The 23,616-nt window shown below is 37.4% G+C and overlaps 1 protein-coding gene across 2 annotated transcripts in view; it reads left to right on the top strand.

Annotated features, from left to right (window-relative positions):
* LOC150110262 (A disintegrin and metalloproteinase with thrombospondin motifs 16-like) overlaps positions 1-23,616 on the top strand; it is a 127,808-nt gene that overhangs the window by 83,867 nt on the left and 20,325 nt on the right. For both annotated transcript variants that reach the window (XM_090398724.1, XM_090398731.1), the window contains 3 exons: positions 12,054-12,180; positions 19,579-19,786; positions 19,874-20,062. In XM_090398724.1, the coding sequence (XP_090254850.1) occupies positions 12,054-12,180; positions 19,579-19,786; positions 19,874-20,062 (524 nt within the window). The remainder of the gene's footprint in view (positions 1-12,053; positions 12,181-19,578; positions 19,787-19,873; positions 20,063-23,616) is intronic.

Below are 23,616 nucleotides of genomic sequence, written 5' to 3'. Positions count from 1 at the left end.
CAATGGCATTTACTGCTCATCACCACCACTAATATTTTCACAGACAATCACAAACATCCATGCCCACAGCAGGATTCGAACCCACAGCCTTTTGGCTGGAGAGCAGATACGCTAACCATTCGGCCAACCAGGCCAGCAATATGATTATGAATTATGATTAATGGCACCAGACTATGGCTTTAGGCAACTGGAACATCTTCTCTCTGACAGGGAAGGAGTTGGAACTGGTCGAGGAAGCCAAGCGCTACCGGCTAGACTTAGTCGGGCTTTCTTCGACCAAGAGGAGAGGCTCTGGAACTGTCGACCTGGATAAGGGGTGGAAGCTCTACTACTCTGGTGTGAGCCTAACAATGTCTGCTCAGGCAGGTGTGGAGATACTCACAAGCCCCCAGCTGTCAGACTGTGTTGCTGAGTGGATCCCATTTGGGGATACACCTAATCTGGAGTCAGAATACTCTGCCTTCCTAGAGGAAGTGGATGCTGCTTTTGACAGGGTGGCAGACATGGAATCAGTCCTGCTAATGGGTGACTTCAATGCACATGTTGGAACAGATAACCAGACATGGAGGGGTGTGGTTGGGAGGAACGGCGCCCCTGACATTAATTCGAATGGATTGAAATTATTGGACTTCTGCTGTACTAACAGCTTGTCCATAATGAATACCTTCTTCCAGCACCAAGAAGTCCATAAGTATACCTGGTACAGGGATACACTAGAACAAAGATCTCTGATTGACTTCTTTATAGTCTCAGCAGACCTATTTTCCTCAGTGTTGGACGTTCGTGTGAGAAGAGGGGAAGAACTGTCAACTGACCACTACCTTGTTGTGTGCACACTCTACGGCTTCAGAAACCAGATGCTACAATCAACGCTAGTAGGCCTAAGCAGCTATACTGCGTGAAATGGGAGACATTGGAAAATGAGGCTGTGAGGAAGAATTTTGCAGATGACATTTCCTGCAGGTTCAAAGAGATTCCCAAGCATACTGCAGATGTTGAGGAGGAGTGGAAGCTGTTCAGAACAGCTGTCACTGCCTCTGCACGCTCATGCTGAGGCAGAAAGCGACCTGGCATGGCAACGGGAGTGAGAAAAGGACACCTTGGCGGAACCAAGAAGTCCAAAAAACTGTCCAGGCAAAAAAGGAGTCCTACCTAACATGGCTTACGGTCAGGTCACCCGAGATGCATTTGCAGTATGCTGAGGCAGTAAAGACAGCAAAGCAGAAGGCTTGGGAATCCTTTGGAGAAAGATTAGACTCATCCTATGCAAATGCAAACAAAGTATTCTGGCAGACCATCCGCCATCTTCGAGGGAGGAAATCGTGCACAGCAAGGGCAATTAAGGACTCTGATGGTGCACTTTTAACAACCGAGAAGGATATCCTCCACAGATGGAGGGAATACTTTGAGAGCCTTCTTTACCCGGCTGGTCCAGCAGTTGTGGACATCCAATAGGTGCAGATCGGGGCAATGACTAGTCTCACAGCAGAAGAGGTCCCTTTAGCAATAAAATTGCTAAAATCGGGCAATGCTGCTGGCGATGATGAAATTCTGCCCGAAATGCTAAAAGCCTTAAATCGAGATAGTGTTCTCTGGCTGACTCAAGTGTGTCAGGCCTATGCAAATGCAAACAAAGTATTCTGGCAAACCATCCGCCGTCTTCGAGGGAGGAAATCGTGCACAGCAAGGGCAGACAGGCATAATAATACCAGTCTTTAAGAAGGGAGACCAGAAAGATTGCAGTAACTATCGTGGCATCTCTCTGCTCAGCCTGCCTGGGAAAGTGTGTGCTAAGTGCTTGGAAAGACGGTGCAAGAGCATAGTTGAGTCAAAGTTCCAGGAAGAACAATGTGGCTTTCGTTCTGGTAGAAGCACAACTGACCAAATCTTCACTTTAAGGCAAGTCTTTGAGAAATCTTGGGAATATGCCAAGAATGTCTACATGTTTTGTGGACTTGGAGAAGGCATATGACTGGGTTCCTCAGGATAAGCTTTGGCAAGTAGCACAGAAGTATGGAGTGGATGGCCAACTATTAGCTGCCATCAAGTCCCTGTACGAATGCCCAGAGTTTAGTGTCAGGGTAAACAGCACAAAGTCGGAACCGTTCACAGTCTCCGTTGGCCTCCGCCAAGGGTGTGTTCTGTCACCCCTCCTTTTCATAATATTTATGGACTGGATTGATAGGGAGACTGAGGCAGTGAGTGTGTCAGAATTGGAAGATGTAGCATTGGACGTCTGCTTTTTTGCAGATGACCTAGTTCTACTTAGCTCTTCCACAGATGACCTCCAGCAGACCCTGGATAGGTTTGTAGCTGTTTGTGCAGATGCAGGAATAAAGATCAGTGTGGCCAAAACTGAAACATTTGTGGTCTCAAGACAACCATCCCAGTGCACTCTACATGTAAGTGGAGTCCCCGTGAGGCAGGTGGAGAAGTTTAAATACCTTGGGTCCATATTCACGAATGATGGAAAATGGGACATAGAGCTAGATACTCAAATTGGCTTAGCAAGCTCAATACTGCGGGAGCTTGGCAGTTCGGTAGTATTGAAGCGGGATTAAGCCAGAAGGCAAAACTGGCTGTCTTCAATACAGTCTATGTCCCCATCCTCACCTATGGTCATGAGAGTTGGGTAATGACCGAAAGAATGCGGACACAAATCCAAGCGGCTGAAATGAGGTTCCTTCGAGGGGTTGCGGGGGCTAATAAGACTCGACAGAGTCAGAAGCTCTGCAATTCAGGAAACCCTCAATACTCAACCACTGCTTCTCGTGTTGAGAGATCACAGTTACGTTGGTATGGGCACCTGGTCAGAATGCCACAAGAGAGGCTCCCTCAGCAGGCTCTCTTTGCCAAGCCAGAGGGTGGGAGGCCACGGACTCGCTGGATAGATTATATCCAAAACTTTGGGTGGACACGTTTGGGAATCCCACCAGAACACCTGAGCTTGGTGGCAGAGGATCGTGACCATTGGAAGTTCCTCTTGCAGCTGTTGCCCCCACAACCCAATTAGGAAAGGTGGGCCTTGAAGATGTATGTATGTATGTATGTATTAATTCATTATCATAAAGAAAAAAAGAAATATGATTCAAATTCTTATTTTCAAATTGTGGGAGGAGGGAATACAAAGTTAGTACAAAAAAAAAAGTTTCATGTATGAAAAATATTGAGGGTAGTCAAACTCTGTTTAGTATAAAAATATATTCTCAGAATAAAGAAACACAAAAAGATGAAATACAAATATAAAAAAAATGAAATTATCACTATAACTGTTTTGTATAAGAATTTATGACTTCATATTCCTGCCCTTCATGGAGTGAATCATTAAAAATTAATCTTTATGTCACAGTAATTGTTATCGAAAGATAAACCTTTTAAAAAAACATTTAAAAACAAGTGAAGAGAAGTCAACAGTGATCTGATTTGATCTAATAGAAATAATTTGAAAGATGATAGATGCTATTTTTCTTGGTTTTATTTTTTTTATGTGGCTCCTCTAAATAAGATTTGCAATGTTATATTGAATTGAAAGATAATGTTTTCAGAACCAGAATCTCAAAAATAAGAATTCTTGCAGATGCATGAGAGCCTTATCTATATCCCAAATAGTGTTTCTGGCAAGAGGTATCTCGAGTCATTCAGTGTTATTTAAACAATCGCCTTCCTAAAATTTTTCCCCCATCAGTGATTTGCTTTTTTTTTCTTCGGGGGGGGGGTCAATAAGTCAACTGATGTCAATCATTATTGTGCTGCTTTAAAGATAAAAACCTTGAATAAAAATATCGGCTTGATTGGAAGGGGGGGGTGTTATTTATTGTACTACTTTAAGATAGAGTTGGATTAGGTTGTATGAAATTTCAACCAAAGCTATAAACTCTTTTGTATTATGTGTAAGCTGCATATGTTCTCTGGCCTGTTTCACCAAAGGAGGAAAAAACTCTTCCTTTCACATGAGACCAGGTAATTCATCCTTCAGATAAAAAGTTCTTATGAAGTTTCTGTGACTCCTACAGGGGAGTCACAGAAATCCAGAGTTTTCCAGCTGAAGGATGTTTAAAGATCAATTGAAAATTGGCTCTATGTCTCAAACAGGATATAAAATAAAGAGATGTCTAATGTCTATTGAATGCATTTATTTCCTAATTGCTAGGGAAGCCATGGAAAATATGCCCAGGCATATGCTGAGAGAGAGAGATGAGTACAATAGGCAATTTATGCTTAGTTTCTGTACAAGAGTACAATAGCTCTATAGTATATCTTCCTACCATCTCTTTAGTAGAGATGGTGGGAAGGTATTTTTTACCTCTGCATTTGTGACTAGCCATCATTCTTTCAATGTTTGGTAGCACTAAAAAAGAAATGTTTTCTGAGCTGAACCAATATTACTGCCTTCTTGGCGAATTATTTTATAAATGGTGTCAATGTATTGAGACTAAGCATGGAAGAAGTTTCACATTTGTTTTCTAAAACAATGCTTTCAAATTATTTATGGAAGAAATATAAAAAAAAAAATGTGATCCGCATGTCCATGAGTAGTACAAGGCACAGGTTCTAGTAGCAAGGCTTATACGTTGGTCATACATAACTGGTAATTAGTTTACGGAATTAACAACGCATATAAAGTATATTAATTAAAGGTAACTTTAATGAATGTACGGCTGCACTGGTGAAAGTTACCTTTCACCAGTACAGCCGCTCTGGGCTGGCAGACCATGCCTTAGATACACACCATAGAATTCGTTGGAAGAAAACAAAAATAATACACCACAACAAGTTTAAATACGAAAGATTATTCAAGGAATCATCAGCAGCTCTAAAAAATGTTCCTAACCTCAACAAATTTGGGTGCATGAAACTACCCCAAATTTGGGAGACTTACATTATGAGAACTTCAGCCCAACTGCCAAGACAACCAAATTAGCCCGCCAGAGGGCACCATTAGGACTTTAGGAACAATATTAGTTTCTTGCTTTCTTCCTCATTTGCTTTTGTTAGTGCCTGCGTGCACATACCATATCTTTACGTTCCTGAAGATGGCAACGTGACGGTGCCGAAATATAGAAGTTATTCATTAAAGTTACCTTTAATTAATATACTTTATATGCATTGTTAATTCCGTAAACTAATTACCAGTTAAGGCACAGGCAAGAAAGATACCTTGTATGGTAAGGAAGACTAAAGCTATTTATGAGAGAAAATTAGCTGATGAGACCAGAAGAAATTCTAAAGAGTTCTTTTGCTTATGTTGCAAGTAAAAGGAGGAATGAAATGACTATGGAAGGATGATTTTATAAAGAGCTAGGGAGGCAACAGAAGTAAACCAAATAGTTAAATTACTGAGTGAGCATTTTGTAGGGGTATACCATCTAGGTGTTGATGTTGCAGTGCCAGATACGACTGATGGGAGAATACAGACTCAAGAAATTAATGTGCTTAGGATATTGCAGAACCTCAATGTGAACACAACCATGGGATTAGAAGGCATATTGACCCATGTATGATGAGAATGTGTAAGGGAATTATCAGCTCCTCTGACCAAGATGTGTCATTTAAGCCTTTGTACTGGGAAGATGACCATGGAGTGGAAAGAGAGGGGGGGGTAGTCCCACTGCATAAAGAGGCTCCAAGACAGAAGTAACAAATTATAGATCATCAGCAACTCAGGATGGTGGTTCAAGTATTGGAGAAATTAGTGAAAGAAAGACAGAAATCAGGACTGAGCAGATAGGAATATGATACTCTATAAAGGAAGACATGGTTTTGTGAAGGGTAGGTCTGCCTTAGTAATTTGCTTAGTTTATACAATAAAGTGACAATCGAATTGGATGAGGGAAATGGCTACTCAGTGATATTGCTAGACTTTGCAAAGGCATTTGACAGGCTTCATATAGACCTCTGTTGTATAAATTGGAACAAATGGGAATGGATATGAATATATGAATATGGTGATTTTGATTAGAGGGTGGCTGATGGAGAGATATCAAAGAGTGATTTATGGAGGAGTTCAGTCCAGGAGTGACTAGTGTTGTACTACACGGCTCAGTACTTAGTCCTCTGTTGTTTAATTTGTACATCAGTGATATATGAAATGAAAGAATAGGAAATATGGAGGGAATTTAAGGAGAAAGGTGACCAGCAGGTGCAGGAACAGTATAAAGCTCAGGCCAGAAAGGTAACAAGGGTGGTAAGAAAAGCAAAAGCGGATTATGAAAGAATATTGGCCATGCAGGCTAAAGAGAATTCCAAACAGTTTTTTCAATATGTTGCAAGTAAAAGGAAAAATGTTCATGGCAGAATAATTTTAAAAAATGCTGAGGGTAGGGAGGTAACCGAATCAGTAGATATAGTGGAATTACTGAGCGAGCACTTTGCAAGAGTATATCATCCAGCTGGTGACATTGCAGGAATGGAAGAACCAACATCTTATACTGGAATTGTGATGAATGAAGTAGAGGTAAATAGTCTATTACAGAATCTCAATATCAATACATCTGTGGGATTGGATGGTATACCAGCTCGTGTCATACGTGAAGCGGCTAAAGAATTGTCAGTGCCCTTGACCATTTTGTTTAATTTGAGCCTCAGGTCTGGGTCAGTCCCAAGGGGGTGGAAAGAGGGGAAAATAGTTCCGCTGAATAAAGGTGGTTCCAAGGCTGCTGTTGAAAATTACCGGCCAATCAGCATAACAGGAATCGTTATCAAGGTCTTGGAGAAAATAGTCAAGAGGAAAATACATTATTGGATAGATGAAAATGGGATACTGTATGGACAGCATGGTTTTGTGAAGGGTAGATCATGCCTCAGTATCTTGCTCACATATTATAACACAGTGATGACTGAACTGAATAAGGGTAATGGGTTTACAGTGATTCTACTGGACCTTACTAAGGCCTTTGACAGGATACCACATGGAATTCTAATCAGTAAAATGCAGCATATGGGGATGGATATAGGTTTGGTGAGATGGATAGGAGGGTGGTTGATGGAGAGATATCAAGAGTGGTTTATTCAGTAGTAGAGTCCAAAAGATGGCCTGTGACTAGTGGTGTGCCACAAGGATCTGTTCTTGGACCACTGCTGTTTAATTTGTTCATTAATGATATAGGCAAGGATCTGAGAGGAACAGTTCATTTGTTTGCAGATGATGCAAAGTTGAGTAGGGCAATAGTGAATGCAGATGATGTCAAAATTTTGCAGGATAATTTGGATAGATTGGAGGTCTGAGCTAAGGAGAATGGATGTCAATTTAATGTGGCAAAATGTAAAGTTATACATTTTGGGGTGAAAAGATTAGCAGCAGTTTACTACATTGGTGGAACTGTACTCCAGGAAATTGATGAGGCAAGAGATTTAGGAGTGTTGGTGGATAAGGAGTTGAAGTTTAGGGGGCACATTGCAAAAGTGGCCAAATCAGCTAATCAAATCACTTGGTTGCTGAAGAATACGTTAACGAGCAGAGACAGGCATGTTATTGTTCCTCTGTATCGAGCCTTGATAAGACCCCATCTAGATTACTGTGTCCAGATATGGGTGCCAGGGTTTCTTCTTGATGGGGGGGAGGAGGTGGAGAGGATCCAGAGATGAGTGACCAAGATGATAGCAGGTCTATGGAATGAACCATATGACAACAGGTTGAAGATTTGTGGGTTGCAGAAATTGGTTGATAGGCAGAAAAGGGGTGATATAATTGAGACATTCCAAATTACTAAAGGGTTTCTATAAGATTAATTCAGAAGATATTTTTGAGAACTGGGCTGGTGGTGGGAGAAGTAGGGGGACATCCATGGAAGCTGGGCAAGAGTGTGGTTAGTAAGGGTGTTAGAGCTGGGTTCTTTACTTTTAGAGTGGTGAATGAGTGGAATAAGCTGCCAGAGTCTGTGGTGGGTGCTGTGACAGTGAATGAGTTTAAGGCAAGGTATGATAGATACTGTGTGAATGTCGAATAGTTGTGATGAACATGATTTGGGGCCTCCCTTGATGAGTCTAAGGACTCCCTGCAGTTGCCCATAATAATAAGAATAAATATTTGGTTGTTTGCTAATGATGCAAAAGTGGGAAGAGCAATGGTAAATTAAGGTGATGCAGAGATTCTGCAGTAAGACTTAGACTAGCAGTATGGGGAAAAGGTAAATGGCTGCCAGTTTAATGTGGTGCATTTTGGTTAAAAGAGATCACAAGCTGTGTGATCTATACTGATGGAAATGAGCTGCAGGAAACTGCAGCTCAGTTCCATCTGCAAGACTTGGGGCGATTGTGGATAGAGAGTTGCAGTTTGGAAGGCATATTGTGAAGGCAGTCAAAACAGCACATCAGATTATGTGATTTTGAAGAACATGCTAACAAGCAGGGATATAGAAGTTATTGTTCCCTTTTATAAGGTTTTGATAAGGCTACATCTGGACTACTGCATCATGCAGATCTAGACATCCAGATTTCATGGAGATGGAAAAGTGGTGGAGAGTATCCAGAGGAGAGTGACAAAGATTATGAGAGGTCTATGGAATGCTCTCTATAAAAATAGATTGAAGGATTGAAGTTATTAAAGAGGTTTTATAGAATTGACACTGAAGACTTTTTTTTAGTACATGATAGGAAGGGAAAGAATAAGGGGGGGGTCATCCATGGAAATTGTAAGAGTGTGGTTAGCGAGGATATTATTATTATTCAGGTCTCCATGGAGTCAAAAGACTCATCGTGGGAGGTCCTTTCTAAGAAACACAAGTCTATCAAGACTCATTGAGGGACGTCCCTCCTAGGAAACACAGTCTATCATATCACTCCTTAAACACATTGACTGTTCTCGCTCCCACCACTCCATCAGGCAATGAATTCCATGGTTTAACCACTCTCCATGCAAAGAAACCACTCCACACCCTCTTTCTCACAGTTTCCTTTCATAATTTCCAGGGATGGCCCCTTGTCATGACTCCTTCCCGCTGTTCAACCAAGCGAAAGAACTTCCCCAGTGTCAACCATGTAACCACTTCTCAATAGTTTAAAAGTCTCGATCATATCACCTCTCCTTCTTCTAATCCACCAAACTCTGCAGTCCACACTCCCTCAGCTGATCCTCGTAACTAACATTGTACAGTCCTGAAACCACCTTTGTTATCTGCCTCTGTACCCTTTCCACAGTTAATTTATCCCCTTCAAATCCTGGGGACCAGATCTGAGAACAATAGTCTAAGTATGGTCTGATCAGAGTCTTATACAACAGAACGATAACCATTTTATCTCTGCAGATCAGTGTCCTTCTCATTATTGCAGCAATCCTCTGTGTTACCTTCACTACCTTTGCAATATGTCCCCTAAATTTCAGGTTTTTATCAATCATCAACCCTAGATCTTGTCTCCCCTACTACTTCCTCCAGTTTAACTCCTCCCATAGAGTATGTAGCGTCCCATCGATATGTCCCAAACCTCAAGAACTTACATTTTTTTGCATTAAACTGACACCCCATTCATTTGCCCATCTATCTAGCTTATTCAAATCCTCTTGCAGGATTAGGATTAGATTTTTTACTTGGAGAGTCAATGTGTGGAATGGACAGCCACCAGAGGTAGTTGTGAGTGCTTTGTCAATGGATAAGTTTAAGGAGAGGTGTAATAGCTATCGTGTGGATAATGAATAATGACTCCAGCCACAAGGCTGCAGGTTCGAATCCCATCATGGGCATGGATGTTTGTGATCGTCTGTGGAAATACTAGTGGTGGTGGTCGGCGGTAGATGCCGTTGGTGTAGTGCAGTCAGTTGGTGGATTGTGTGGTGGAGACAGAGTTGTAGAGTAGGTGCCCTCCCTCGATGAGTCTTTGGACTCCCTGGAGGTTTCAAATAATAATAATAATAATGGATCTCCCACAATGAGTCTTCTGACTCCATGGAAATACCTGTATAATAATAATATATAAATCTAAGCTGATCCACGGTGCTAAAACATGTTATATGTTTCCAAACGTTTGTGAATGAAACAGGCAGAAACAAACAAATGACCTGCATGATTTTAATATTTTGCTAATATAGAGATTAAAAAAAGATAATAAAAAAATCCTATTTACCATCATCTCTCACTCCCTTGACAATGGGTAGAGCTAAAGATCCAAGGATTAAACATATAAGTTTCTTCCAGGAGAAGAAACCTTACTTACTTGTAACATAAATCATCCAACTCTGGAAATGATGGGGGGGGGAGACCTTGAAAAAATTCTCTAGCCATCATAGTTAGACTTTAGCCAAATGAATATTAAAGATGGAACAAAGAAGACCTTAAGTCCGTTATAGTATACTATTACAAAAAGAAATTAATCCCTTCTCTTTTTCCTGCCCAATGTAAGTAGGCAACACTCCTTACATTCCAAATATATATGGAATGTAAGGAGTGTTTATTTATTTTTTTTGAAATTGATTAGCAATCAGTGTCTCCTTTGTCATCACCTTTAGCTTATGTGCAATCTTTACTCAGCATGCATGATTACTATTATTATTATTATTACATAACATCTCCAGGGAGTCCAAAGATTCATCGAGGGGAGGGCACCTGCTCTACAGCTCTCCATCTCCAACCCTCCACTAACCGCAACTACCTTCATCATGTACACCAGCGCCATCTACAGCTGACCACCACCACTATTTTTGCAGAAATCACAAACATCCATGCCCATGGCAGGATTCGAACCCACGGCCTTTTGGCTGGAGAGCGGATACACTAACCACTCTGCCAACCATGCCGGCATGATGACATGAGAATAGAGCAAATAACTTTCTCCATCTCTCATGTTCTTAATCCTGGATAGTATTACAATGTAAATTCTAATATTGATTTTTCCAAGCTGTGGGGTTAAAAACCATTCTTCTAGTAGAAAAAAAGCCATCTACCTGAGACAGAGATCAACTAACTATACAATCTTATATATATAAGTTGGTAAGTTATAAGTTATTATCAGAATGGAGGGAGATGGGTACAAGATATTCCTGAATCATCTAAGGATGATTGTCTCCTTAAGGAAGATTAATGACCTCCTTTCAAATTTGAGATTCCAAAACACTATATTCAGAATTCTTTGATCATTCCCATACCCTTTCTCACTTCAAAATTGTTGCATATATGCTCACTGTATTCATTTCCTCCTCAAATAAATAATCATAGTTTTCTCGATTTTCACATTCATTGCCTCTCTGAGGAACACGTTCTCTAAATTAAATTAAATTAAATTAAATGTGATGATGGCCATGCAGAACAACTGTTATCTGTTTTATTGTTAACACTAATGATACATACTCATGATAATCATATTGTTGGATCATCACACTATGTTGGCTAAACTGAGTCTTTTCTAATTTTAGAAGAATACTGTGCATTATTTAATACATTATTATTTATAATTATTATCACCAATCTTCATGGAGCAATAAGACTCATTTTGGGAAGTCTGCCTTAGACAACACAAAGTCCAACATACCACACCTAAAACTTGTTTACCACCTGCACTCTCACTACCCTCTCCTAAGCAATGCATTTCATGCTCCTAATGCTCTCCATGGAAGAGACTTACTTCTTACCCTCTTACTCATTACTTGCTACTTTCTTTTGTAACTTTCACAGATGGCCTCTTGTTCTTTTCCCTTCCCCTTCATCTGCAACAAGAAAAATCTTTCCAGTGTCAATCCGGTAAATGCCTCTCAACAGCTTATATGTCTCAAGCATATCACCCCTTATTTCCTTTCTATTAGACCTGAAATCTGTCTTCATAATCAGTCTGAAGTCCTGCAGTCATTTTTATTATCTGCCTTTGCACTCTTTCTACACTTACTTCATCTTCTTAAAATCCAGGTGATCAGATCATAATACAGTAGCCTAGATGTAGCGTGATCAAGGCTTTATAATGTGGAAAACCGCCACCCTCTGGTCTGATCACCAAATAGTCATATAAACTTTTGGTTTCAATGAAAACATGTTTTTTGTTGTTTTTTAAGATGCATTCCAGCCAAAAAAGATTAACCTTTTATAAGTTTATCTAATTATTTTATTTTTTACAATATGTAATATTCATTACAGGAGTAATGAACTTATCACCACACTGCTTCAATACAAAGAAACAAGAGGTTCCAGGTTTTCTGTGTGATATCACCTCCAAACCCCAAGAGCAGGAAGTGTCATGTAATAGTCATCCATGTTTCACTAGGTGAGTGAAAACAGGTTTGGTACAAATAAAGCCTCTATTACGTTTACTTTAACTTAATCACACTTATGAACATTTTAACCTAGATCATTTTTATGCAGTATGTCATAAGAAAGCCACCTTAAAGCAGTCGTGTAACTAATTGTGGTGACAGAAAGTGATATATATATATATATATATATATATATATATATTTTTATGAAAAAAATTGAATGACTAGAACCAAGATTTAATTAAAAAGGTTTTAATATAAACACACTACTAGTTTCGGCCTGTAACAGCCTTCTTCAGGTGACATTATAAAAGAAAAATCACTAAACACTTCACTCTCCCAACAATGCAACAAATGAAAGAACAGCTTCAAATACAACTACAACGTTTTAATGCTAATTATGTATAAAGACTGTCTATGATGTTCATAGTCTTTTAACCCTCAATGTTTAGTGATTTTTCTTTTATAATGTCACCTGAAGAAGGCTGTTACAGGCCGAAACTAGTAGTGTGTTTATATTAAAACCTTTTTAATTAAATCTCGGTTCTAGTCATTCAATTTTTTTCATAAAACTATGTATGTTAACCGAGTCAATGATCATTCTGTCATATATATATATATATATATAGTTTGTTAGGTGAGTAGGATACGTTGCTAGAGTGTAGATTGTGAATGAGGTTAACTTATAATATGAGATTTGCTATTGTTGTGAGACTTAGACATTCTGTAGTAACTCCATGGAGATCAGGTACTGCTAATAGCATGTTTATGTGTTTAATCAATGTTAGTCAAGATATGCACTAATTACAGAACTTCTTAAGTATAGCAACATCAGAGCATCTATTCTTTTATTTTTTACATAGAATCTTTTTCTAACACAATTTTTAAATATTTTTAGGTCTAGTGTTATATTAGGAGACATACAGAAATGATATGTACGATATGCTCCTGCTGCATGTTTTATTGATCTGCACATATTAAACAAGTTCATAGTTTATTATGTTAATTCTAATGAGAAAATTTTGTTCACTGTACACAGATTTGTAATCTTGCCTTTTTTTTTTGTTTCATACAATGCATCCCTGATGAATATCAAGAATGTGTGCATGAAAAAACTAACATTTGTATCCCTGAATTATTAAATATTAATAACTTACATGTATCAGTGTCTATCTGGATACTGACCAAATCAGAATAGGTTAGCAATTTGGAATTTAGTTGACCAAATATTTTGTACAGGCTTACAAAATTACAAAATTAAATTATGGTACAACACGCTGGAATTCCATGCCAGCTGTGGTGCCACCTGGTTAAAAAAGGCTCCTGCTATTTTTCTCAGAGAACATGAACAGGAAAATGTCAGCTATGGGAACAAACACTAATTCAGCATCAGCATAATTTAAGATTAGCACTAACATCATAAGAAGCATCAATGGAAAAGAACTGGATCCGACAAAAAATTGCAGGTGTCACCAAAACAAAGAAGATAAAAACAGGTAAGCTTCTTCTAAATCACCAATACAAGATGTTATATTCAGGCAGCAATGATTGGGAAAAGAAAGGAGAAGCTATAATATTCAATGCTAAATACAAAGATAAACTTCTTCAATGACAGGCAATATTAAGCAAAGTGATGTGGGCAAATATTGGAATGAGGAACGAGATAATGAGGCTGTGCCTGCTGTCCCACAGACAGTTCTACTAAGGAAGAGAGATGAATGAATTTTTTGAGGAATTAGAAAAGATTTTAAGTTAAGCTTCCTTTACTAATATTAAATTGTGTTTTTATTTTATTTTTTCTACTCATTTCAGTACCCCTTGAAGAAGGCACCCTGATGCAACGCATCTCCTGCTTACCGTGTTAAGCCGGCGCTGTAGAGTAGACAGCTGACACAAAAAAAAATAAAGGAAAAGTTGCTCCTTATTGGATATTAACAGTGAGATGTTATCACATAGAAATGTTTTGAGAAAATCTGGGTAAAAGAGCATAGCTAATAATAACTGTAAGCACCTACTGAATTTCTATTGAGGACATAGCTAGTCATTATTAATACCACATTCCAACACAATGATGTAGACAAATTCATATGGACAAGAGAAGACAAAGGAAATAAGAAAAGTCTTACTGATTATGTTATTTGTTGATAGCAATGTCTTCATGCTGGTTAAGGGCACAAGAGTATGCAAAAAGTTTGAAAGAGGAAGAAGCCACCATTTAGTTTTGAGCAGGGAAAAAACTGAATATAATTAGGGCTCAACAAATATGTTCACCTGTGGCAAGTAGATTTTGAGAGCTGGTAAGTAGATGAAGGCTGGACAAAAGGCAATATTTTTTATTTAATAAAAAAAATGATTTCTCCAACCATGGTACAGCATTATTAATCATTTTGTGGAACTCCTATTGATTTATTAACACATATCATTAAATAAATGAGCCTTGGGCAAGTAAATTTTTTTCTTGCAAGTGAGGTTTTGCATAATTTCAGCTCTGAATATCATATTTAAAAGAAAAGTGTGTAAGAAATTTGTCAAAAGAATCAAAACCAAGTAGATTTCAGAGGTAAAATGTGGACTCAAATACACATGATATTCAAGAAAAAAAAAATGAAAGAATTTGAAAACAAGAATCACACCTTGGATATTCAGTGGTAGATCTTCAAGAAAAATTGACTAATTCAGCTGCAGAATCATCTGGTGAGGATTTCTGCAAGGATAATAAAATACAGAACTTCATACTGAGCTCAAGAAGCCAAAGAAGGAAAAGAAAAAAGCAGAGAGTGAAGATCATGCACTATTATATTATTTATGTACATACAATTCTACTGTTATATAAATCCAGTCAGCAAGATTCTCTAACAAACCTAAATAACCATGATTAATTTGACATGAGAATCAGAAATAAAATGGCAAAAACTGTGATAGGCCAAAATGCTGAAATCATCAAATACATCCTGAATAGAGAACATATAAAATATTTCAGCTATTTAAGCACTATTTTACTATTTGCTTCTTCACTATTTAGTGATCTTCACTTGGCAAATTAAATATGGAAATGGACAACAGAATTAGCAAAGGTGGTATGGTATTGAAGTCAACCGAATAAATTTATATGGCATAAAAGACAAATTAGTTGAAGCACTAAAATAGCTGTATACAAGACAGTGTTTGAGCCAATTTTTAACTTATGGATCTGACAGCAGGAGGGGGGAAAGAGTGAACAGATGCATCAATGGCAGAATCCTAAAAATGAGAATATTAACAAAGAACTTAATATTGATAGCTTCTCAGGTGGTATGGTCACTTAATAGTGATCTTCATTTGACAAATTAAATATGGAAATGGACAACAGAATTAGCAAAGGTGGTATGGTATTGAAGTCAACTGAATAAAATGGATGAGAACAACAACAGGCAGGAAAATACTGAACTTGGTAATCAAAATATTAGTAACAACAAGGTAAGTTAGTTAATATCTAAGAAAAAAGAGGTAATATGGTATAGTGACTCTATTTTAAAATTTGCACTTGCCGAGGAAGTCACCACTTCTAGTTTCCCATGCGCAAAAATTAATAATATTTAATGATATTATTATTATTATTATTTGACATTTGTATAATTTGTATAGAGAAAAGATTTATATAAGAATGATGGCCTGCACTTGAATTCATTTGGCATCAGAAGCCTGGAGAAATTACTTCTTGGTATGAGACTTAATGCAGAGGGTCAGGGAAACTAGATCATCAATGGAGGAATGGAGGAAATATGTGTGAAAGTTCAGCTATGGTATACAAACTTGATAAAGATATAAATGCCTTTGAACATGGTTATGTATGTGGGAAAGAAGTGAAAAATATGCATTGGGTTTGGACCTTTTAAGTATATCAGGGGAGGGAAAAGAGAAAATTCTAGAACAAGACCAAATACATTGCATATCTAATTATAAGAATAGGCTAGGTCGTAATTTATTATGTCTATACACAAATGCCAGGAGCATTAGAAAACAAAGGGGTTGAGTTTGTTGCTTTATTGAATATGACGTGGCCTAAGATTGTTGGCATTAGTGAAACCTGGCTATCAGAATCAGATATGGTAAGTGGGATCGAGTGTAACAGATATACCATTTTTAGGAATGACAGAAGAGATAGGAGAGGAGGAGGAGTGCTACTAATGATATCAGATAACTTATGTCCAGTTAGAGTAGAAATACAAGAAAACAATGATGGTAACAATGTCCCATGTAGCAATGAGTTTGAGTCTATTTGGTGTGAAGTGGAGGTTAACAGAATGAAATATATGATGGAGTGTTGCTACAGACCTGGCAGCTCAGTTGTAGGGAACAAAGAAATGCATTGCTAATTTAGCCTTATGGTTACCAAGCAAATGATTGTTATGGGTGACCTTAATTTTCCAAACATTGATTGGGTAGAAGAGAAATCTCATGATCAGAAAGAACAGGAATTTATTGAATTGTTGCGAGATAACTTTCTCAAGCAGCATATGAAAGAAGGAACTCGAGGTCAAAGAGTTTTGGATTTGCTCATAAATCCAACACTCTTTGGAATGTTGGATTTGTTCATCAAAAGGGATCTCTGTCAAGAATATGGCTGTTTTACCACCAATTGGTGACAGTGATCATGCTGTTCTTTCTTGGGAAGTATCGACTTGAATTGAAGCTCTGATTAAATCAGGCTATATGCTGAATTACAAAGCTGGACATTATGATCAACTTAAAAGAATACTATCTTTGGTCCCATGGTATCAGTTAATGAATGGAAAAAAGTCAGCAATGCATGGGAATCTTTGAAAAACTGCTTGAATGAGGCAGTATCTGAATGTATCCCTAGTGTTCGAAGAATAAATAGGTTGGGAGTGAAATGGATATGCAGCCTTATTAAGCTAGAGATCCACAAGAAGAAGATAATGTGGAAAGAATATCATGAGAATAAGGGTGAGAGGAGTTATGAAATATATAAAGCTCAAGCTAGAAAAGTAACGCGTTGTGAGAAAAGCTAAAACGGAGTATGAAAAGAAATTGGCCATGCAAGCTAAGGGCAATCCAAAATAATTTTATCATTATGTCGCAAGCAAAAGAAAGAATGAATGTGGAAGAATAACTTTATTGAATGTAGATGATACACGAGTGTCAGAAGCTAAGGAGATTATTCAGTTAATGAGTGCTCACTTTGCTAAGATATATCAACCGGGTGTATGTAGCATGGTGCTACTGCTACATTGAATAAACAGAGGTTCATGAAAATGAGGTTGAAGAGCTCTTGCATAACGTGGATAAGAATTTGTCAATAGGGACAGATGGAATATTTGCCCATTTGTTAAAGGAATGTTCAGCTGAATTGGCTAGGCTTTTCACACATTTGTATAACTTGAGTCTCAGCTCAGGAATGATACCACAGGAATGGAAGGAATGTATGATAGTTCCATTGCACAATGGTGGTGCAAAAACTGATGTGTCTAACTACTGACCTATCAGTATCTCTGGTGTGGTAGTGAAGATTTTAGAGACGTTGGTAAGAACTTGCATACAGAAATGGGTAGACAAGCATTCTATACTCTGCAGGGAACAGCATGGGTTTACTTAAGGAAGGTCATGTTTTAGCAATCTGCTCATATTTTATAACAAATGTTACGACTCAGTTGGATAAAAGGAATGGATGTACTATGATAATGGTGGATTTTTCTAAGGCATTTGATAGGATACCACACGATAGGCTGTTGTGTAAACTGGAGAATATGGGACTAAAACATAATCTTGATTTTGAAAATTTATTTTTCACTTGGTTAGAGTATAATAAAATTAGTTTAATCCTTTATCCAAGTGTGAGCAAACAAAGTTTGCACCGGAAAGTATCTTCAGGACTGGGGTAAGGTGGTGTTGTACCACCTTACCCCACCTTACCCCAGTCCTGAAGATACTTTCAGGCGCAAACTTTGTTTGCTCACACTTGGATAAAGGATTAAACTAATTTTATTATAAAACATAATCTATTGACTTGGATCAGGGGATGGTTGACAGACAGATATCAAAAAGTGGTATACAGTGGGTGTAAATCTGCCTGATTTAAGGTAACCAGTGGTGTACCTCAGGGTTCAGTCCTTGGGCCATTACTGTTCAATCTATACATTAATAACATCAAGCAGGGTCTATCATCAGATATGCAATTGTTTGCTGATGTTGTCCTCTGCATTACTGCCAGAATTCATTGTTTTCCTCACAATTTTAGCAATGTGTCCTCTAAATTTTAGATCCTTATCCACCATCCTCCCAAGATCTCTTATTTCCTCCATTCATCAGTATATCCCTACTAAGAGTAAATTATACATCCTATATTTGTTTTCCAAATTTTTAAACCTTACATTTTGCAACACTAAACTGGTATCCCCACTCCTGTGCCCATTCACTTGGTCTATTCAAGTCTTCTTGTAAGGTCTGTTATACAAGTCTTTTCTACCATCAAACTATACAAAAAAAACACACTGATTTGTTCTACACAGTCCGCTTATCAAATCATTTGCTACCATAGCCTTGATTCTTAACTCACAACTGTCATATCTTGATAATAGACTAACAATTTTTTTTTCTTTTTCTCTCTCTATCTTCTTTCTCGATTCTTCCAGCAATCCCTTCACATCCTCACGAATACTGCATTTATCACAACTTAAATCATTTTTCCTACAAGCACTACCACCTCTTTTACTTTCCTTTTCTGTTTTTTCTTGATTTCATTTATGACATCGTTAATTTTTGCTCTCAGAAAGCTATAAATGGTGATTCTGTCATCAAGTGTAAATTTAGAAGTAAATCACCATGCTGTATTATTTTTTCTTACATTCTAACTGACTTATCTTATTATTATTATTCCTGGCATCTGACTATCTTCTGCACTTTGCTGTCTCTTACTATTCTGCTTCTTTTTTTTGTCTAAGTTTTTTCTGAAATATATTTTGAAAATGACAAGAGCACGTCAACAGTCTTTGATGTCATTTTTACTAGAGTAATTTTTTCATTCTGCATTCTACACATCAGATACCATCCTAGCCACCCACATCTGAATCCTTTCCACCACTTCCTCAACTCCAAGAAACTCGGATGACCATATATGAGTCCAGTAGTCAAGATGCAGTCATATCAGATCTTTATCTCTACTTGCTATTGTTTTCAACACACAAGTAATCCTTTGTGCTATTTGCCCATTTTTACAATATGCTTTCCAAACTTGAGTTCCCTATAACTCCCAATTACCTGACTTCATCGGTTTCTTGCAATGCAATCTTATCAGTTATAATACACAGCTCATAATTAATATATTTTATAAATAACAAAACTGGAAAAACTAAAAAAATAAGCACTACTAACTTTTAAAAAAAAGTAACAAAAAATTATGTACCTGTCAGGTGGGAAGCCAGTCCATGGTATCCATGCAATGCAGTTCAGTGTTCTCAAGGATGGCAATACAGAACTACACAATGTGTATATTGGAATGGATCTGTCTCAAAAACAATGCCAAAACAGCACTGCAAAGGACTGCAGCGTCCTATTAGAAAGCAACGATGTAGGAAAGAAGACTGCATTCCAATGTGGATCACAGGTTCCTGGACTAAGGTAAGTAAATAATAATTGACATTCTCTGAAAAGACTAATTTTGTCTATAGAATAATGAATTCCAGCCCAGGCATTTTTAACTTGCAGTGCCATGGATGTTCTGTGGGTGTTCAGTCTCGAAGTGTCATATGTAGAAGTGATGGCAACAATCTGTCCAATTTATCTATGTGCTCTGAAGAATCTCGTCCAGCAAGTATACGTCCTTGTAGAAACTCTGAATGCCAATTTCGATGGAGTAGTAGTAGAGGTGTATGGGTTACTGAAAAATGGGAAAAGGTATACCTCTAATAATTTATTAATTTCATCCTTGTTTATCAAAATTATATACGGATTTGAATTATTAACATTAGCTGTGTGTTATACAGTGGCAGCTGGTGAAAATTTTAAGTGGGGGTGCTGCATATACAAAAAAAAAAAAACTTATTTTTTCCTAATCAGTAACGAATTTATTAATAAATAAATTTACATATTAAAAATTGCTTTATTAAAAATATTTCATCCTTACCACAAACAAACACCAATAATAAAAATTTCGTATCAATAGCAATGACAAGTGCAAACGAATATTGGTGTTAGATCGCAGTGCATGTTTCGTGTAACGATAATTGAAAAAATATAATTCTTTTCATATTTTCAACAGTGATACTCATCATAATTCAGCCTTGTATCTATAATAAATAAATAATTATATGTTATTTTAACAAAATAAAATAAGATTGACAAAAAATAGTTCACCACGCACACACAGCAATAATAAACGTTTCATATCTCATAGAAACAACGGGCGTATGGATACTAAAAATACACTGCTGTTTGGGCAGTGTCGAAATGACGTAACGTGCAATGACAAGCAGCAACGAATATCGGCATTAGATCGCAGTGCATTTGTTTCATGTAACGATAATTGAAAAAATATAATTCTTTTCATATTTTCAATGGTGACACTCATCATAATTCAGTTGTATCTATAATAAATAAATAATTATGTTATTTTAACAAAAAAGAAGATTCACAAAAAATAATTCACCACGCACCAATAATAAATGTTTCATATCTCACAGAAATAACGTGCATATGGATACTAAAAATACACTGCTGTTTGGGCAGTGTGGGAATGACGTAACATGCAATGATAAGCGCAAACAAATATCGGCGTCAGATTGCAGTGCATCTGTTTTGTAATCTAAAGCATTAATCGAACAATTCCAATTATTAACTATTCAATCAATATCAAAACATAAGTTGTAACCTTTAACATGTTGTATTGCATTTATATAAAAAATTTTAATTTTTTGCTTCGGGTTGATGCAGTGTCGCAGTGCTTATATACAGGCCACCACTGGTATTATAATTAATTGTATCTCAATAATTATTTAAATTTAGATGGATTAACCCTTAATGTTAAACATCCTTCTCTCCAAATGCTACTCAAGTATGTTTATAAATTTTTGGTGGTCCTTAGTTTCAGTTTAATGTTCTCTATCGTCTATCTATCCATATACATCATTTAGTTGTCATGGCAACGTTGTCATATAAGTGTGTATTGTTATATATATATATATATATATATATATACGGTAAACTATAAGTGTCTTTCTAAATATCCATAAATAAAGTTATGGTTAAATAAAGTTAAATAAATAAAATTTATGGAGTAAATTCCATAAATTTTTAAAATGAATGCTGATCACCGTGTAACTCTAAAAGAAAAGAAGCATCTTTCAGACCATGCTTTGCATTATATGTATTTATCTGGAAGTCATGCATGTTGTTTCTTGATGTCTGGTGATCTTTATGTAAATTCTGGAGCAATACCTATGACAATCTGTTATGTTAACTTTTTAACTTTATACTGGGATTTTGTTGTAAAGTGAAAAACTGAAATGCATACATCTTCTACATGTGCAAAAATACAGTGTTTCTCACTGTAGACTCCAGTTTTAAAAAACTTGCATACACCATGGAAACAGTTGAGGATTCACTTAATAGAAACATAGGCTAGCATGCTGTATCCAAAACTATGTGTGCTCTTCGATGTCAGGACACTATTTGGCAAATGCATTCCGCTAATTTCTTGCTCTCTACATAAAAAATTTACTCCTCACTCCTTTTGGTCACCATGCTTATACAGTTTTCAGATATGATTTTTTTTGTAATCCCTCCCATCCCTCTTCTTTTCCTTCCAGCCATGAACAATTCCTTTCATATTAATCAGGTAAAACCTGACAATCAGATATAAGGAAGAAGTTCTCTTTATCATACAGCAATAGGCTTCATGATTCTTGCAATGCATCCATTGAACTCGAGGTCCCTATTGATTATCATCCCCAAATTCTAAATCTCATCCACTTCCTCAAGCACATTTCCCAACATAACACATAGCATAATGTGTTATGACAAAGTTTGACAAAATTGTACCAGCCTGGTGTGAACGTTAAGGATGTAAGCGAGTCGATTAGAATGCAAAAGCACAGGGTGAAAGAATTGATAGTAGTAACAGGAACGAATGATTTAAAAGGAGACAAAATGGCTATGAGAGAGGATTTGAAGGAATTACTTGAGGTAGCAAAAGAGAAGAGTGAGAGAGTTAGGATGGTGAGTCTGTTGCACCAGTATGAGAGTGAAGAGTATAGAAGGAGGGCGAAAATTGTTAATGACTTTATGCGCAGATTATGCAGGAGGAGTGGTGTGGAATTTGTGGATGTGTGGAGTGAGTTCAATGGGTGAAAGGATTTATATAAAATGGATGGTTTACATTTGAATGGATTTGGTGTACGGAAACTTATAAAGGTGTTGTTGAATGAAGTGGATGTGTAGAATCAGGGAAACTAGAGTTACTAAAGGGGGGGGGGTAGAGATGCAGACTTTAGGGAGACAGTGGAGTGTAAGAATGTGTGTAATATGCCCGAGCGAGTACGAAGAACAACAAATCAGAATGGGATAGTTAGTATAAGGCATCAAAATACGGAATGGGACAAATGGGCTTCTGCAATTCATGTATACTAATGCCAGAAGTATTAGGAACGAAAAGGAAGAATTTTTGGCCTTGGTTGGCACTTTCAGGCCACAGGTTACTGGCATTAGTGAAACATGGCTGACAGAAGATGATATAGCTAGTGGGATTGATTGTGAGGGGGTATGGTGTGTTCAGGAGTGACAGGGAGAATAAAATGGGGGGAGGAGTGTTATTGATGATAGCTGATGAGCTGCAGCCAAGGAAAATAGAAGTGGAACTGCAGGATAGAGAAAAGAGCACATTTGAGGCTATTTGGTGTGAGATTGAGACTAGCAGAACAAAATATACAGTTGGGTGCTGCTATAGACCAGGTGATTGAATAGATGGCGGAGATAGTATGCATAAGCAATTAGAAGAAATGAGTGGAAGGAGGGCAATTATTATGGGAGATTTCAACTATGGTAACATTGATTGGAAAGAGGAGAGAACACATGGGAGGAAGGAATTGGATTTTATGTGGTTATTAAGGAATAACTATCTGCAACATGTAATGGAAAATACTAGGGATCAGAGAGTGCTTGACCTAGTAATTATATCTGAGAATTTGGCTATAACGAATATGACCACGTTGCCACCAATTGGTGAGAATAATCATAGGGTCTTGACTTGGGAGGTGGCTAAAGGTGTGAAATTTACAATTAAGACAGGGTACATGTGGAATTATCGGGCTTTTAAGTATGACAAGCTTAGGAGTTTGATTGGTTCAGTGCCATGTCATGTAAAACTGCAAGGGCTGGAAGTTGATAGTACATAAGCGGTGGTTAAGAAGTGTTTGCAGGAGGCAATGGCTGGCTGTATACCTAGAGTCCGAATA

This window comes from Typopeltis vanoorti, chromosome 1, assembly GCF_054136105.1.
Source record: "Typopeltis vanoorti isolate ZY-2024b chromosome 1, IOZ_Tvanoo_1.0, whole genome shotgun sequence".
NCBI classification, from domain to species: Eukaryota; Metazoa; Arthropoda; class Arachnida; order Uropygi; family Thelyphonidae; genus Typopeltis; species Typopeltis vanoorti.
This window is presented reverse-complemented; position numbering and strand designations above follow the sequence as displayed.